The sequence below is a fragment of the Orycteropus afer genome, unplaced genomic scaffold (genome assembly GCF_000298275.1).
Source record: "Orycteropus afer afer isolate SDZICR_OR568_19922 unplaced genomic scaffold, OryAfe1.0 scaffold00189, whole genome shotgun sequence".
NCBI lineage: Eukaryota > Metazoa > Chordata > Mammalia > Tubulidentata > Orycteropodidae > Orycteropus > Orycteropus afer.
In genome coordinates this window covers 300,683-301,632 of record NW_006921776.1, presented here as the reverse complement: position 1 = coordinate 301,632, position 950 = coordinate 300,683, and the positions used below count along the sequence as shown (strand labels likewise).

The window sequence follows — 950 nt, the reverse complement described above, 5'->3', positions numbered from 1 at the left end:
TACAGAAACAGACTTAACTTGATTTTTCTTTTAATCATTAAGAACAGTAATTATTTAACACTAGTATTCTCACTTGATAATGCAGTTTTAACATTGTAATAGGACTACATACTAAAAGATATTTTGCATTGCTGATTACTAATGTGATCTGTTCATGAATTAAACTAATTAAAATAAAGCTCTGTATTTTCTAAAACTTGTGAAGGTTGAAAAGAACATTAATTAAGTTTACTATGTCATTGAGAATAATGGTATTGGGAAATAAATTATAACATTTCAAGAAGAAATATAAAAAAGTATGAGTTCCTTGGCATTTACATACATCAAATACTCACGTCTTCTATCAGAAGTTCTGATTCTGCCTCTGATTTTCCTGGAAACCGGATCTTCATGTCTTTGAGAACAAATAAGGTCTGACTTGTTAGATCATCCTCTTGTTCTTTTGTTTTCAATTGCCGCAAGGACTCACTCTTAAATTTGAAAGAATACAGATAGTCGGAGGGGGTCTTATTTCATTGTGCCACTATAATCTGAAAGCTTAGAAATGGTAAAACTGATGTACTTTTAATTGAAAAAAGAAGAATTTTTTTTTTAATTTATGGAAGCTAGTTATAATAAATTGTAATGAAAATGCACTGTACTGCATAAAATATTGATATTTTAAACTCTTTTTAATTAAATAAATTCCTAGGATTAAATAGATATGAATTCCCAAGAGTGCCTTTCACACTTCCACACAGTTGTATTTTTCATTTAGCTCAAAATACTAAAATGAAAATATGAATGTTTAAGAAGCACTTTAAAGACTTCTTTCATTTGCTGCATATGCCTCAGGCAATTTCTCTTGATTAGGAAAAAAAAAATTGTTGTTATCAAGTAAAATTCATTCACATATATATCCTGACCCTTTTCTTTGAAATACTATTCACATTAAACACACAAAATAAATC

The 950-nt window shown here is 28.2% G+C and overlaps 1 protein-coding gene across 1 annotated transcript in view; it reads right to left on the bottom strand.

The window, feature by feature from the left end:
- The window catches only part of TTLL7 (tubulin tyrosine ligase like 7), a 171,449-nt gene that overhangs the window by 79,475 nt on the left and 91,024 nt on the right, over positions 1–950 (bottom strand). The window contains exon 16 of the mRNA XM_007947546.2: positions 336–470. Coding sequence (XP_007945737.1) covers positions 336–470 — 135 coding nt within the window. The remainder of the gene's footprint in view (positions 1–335; positions 471–950) is intronic.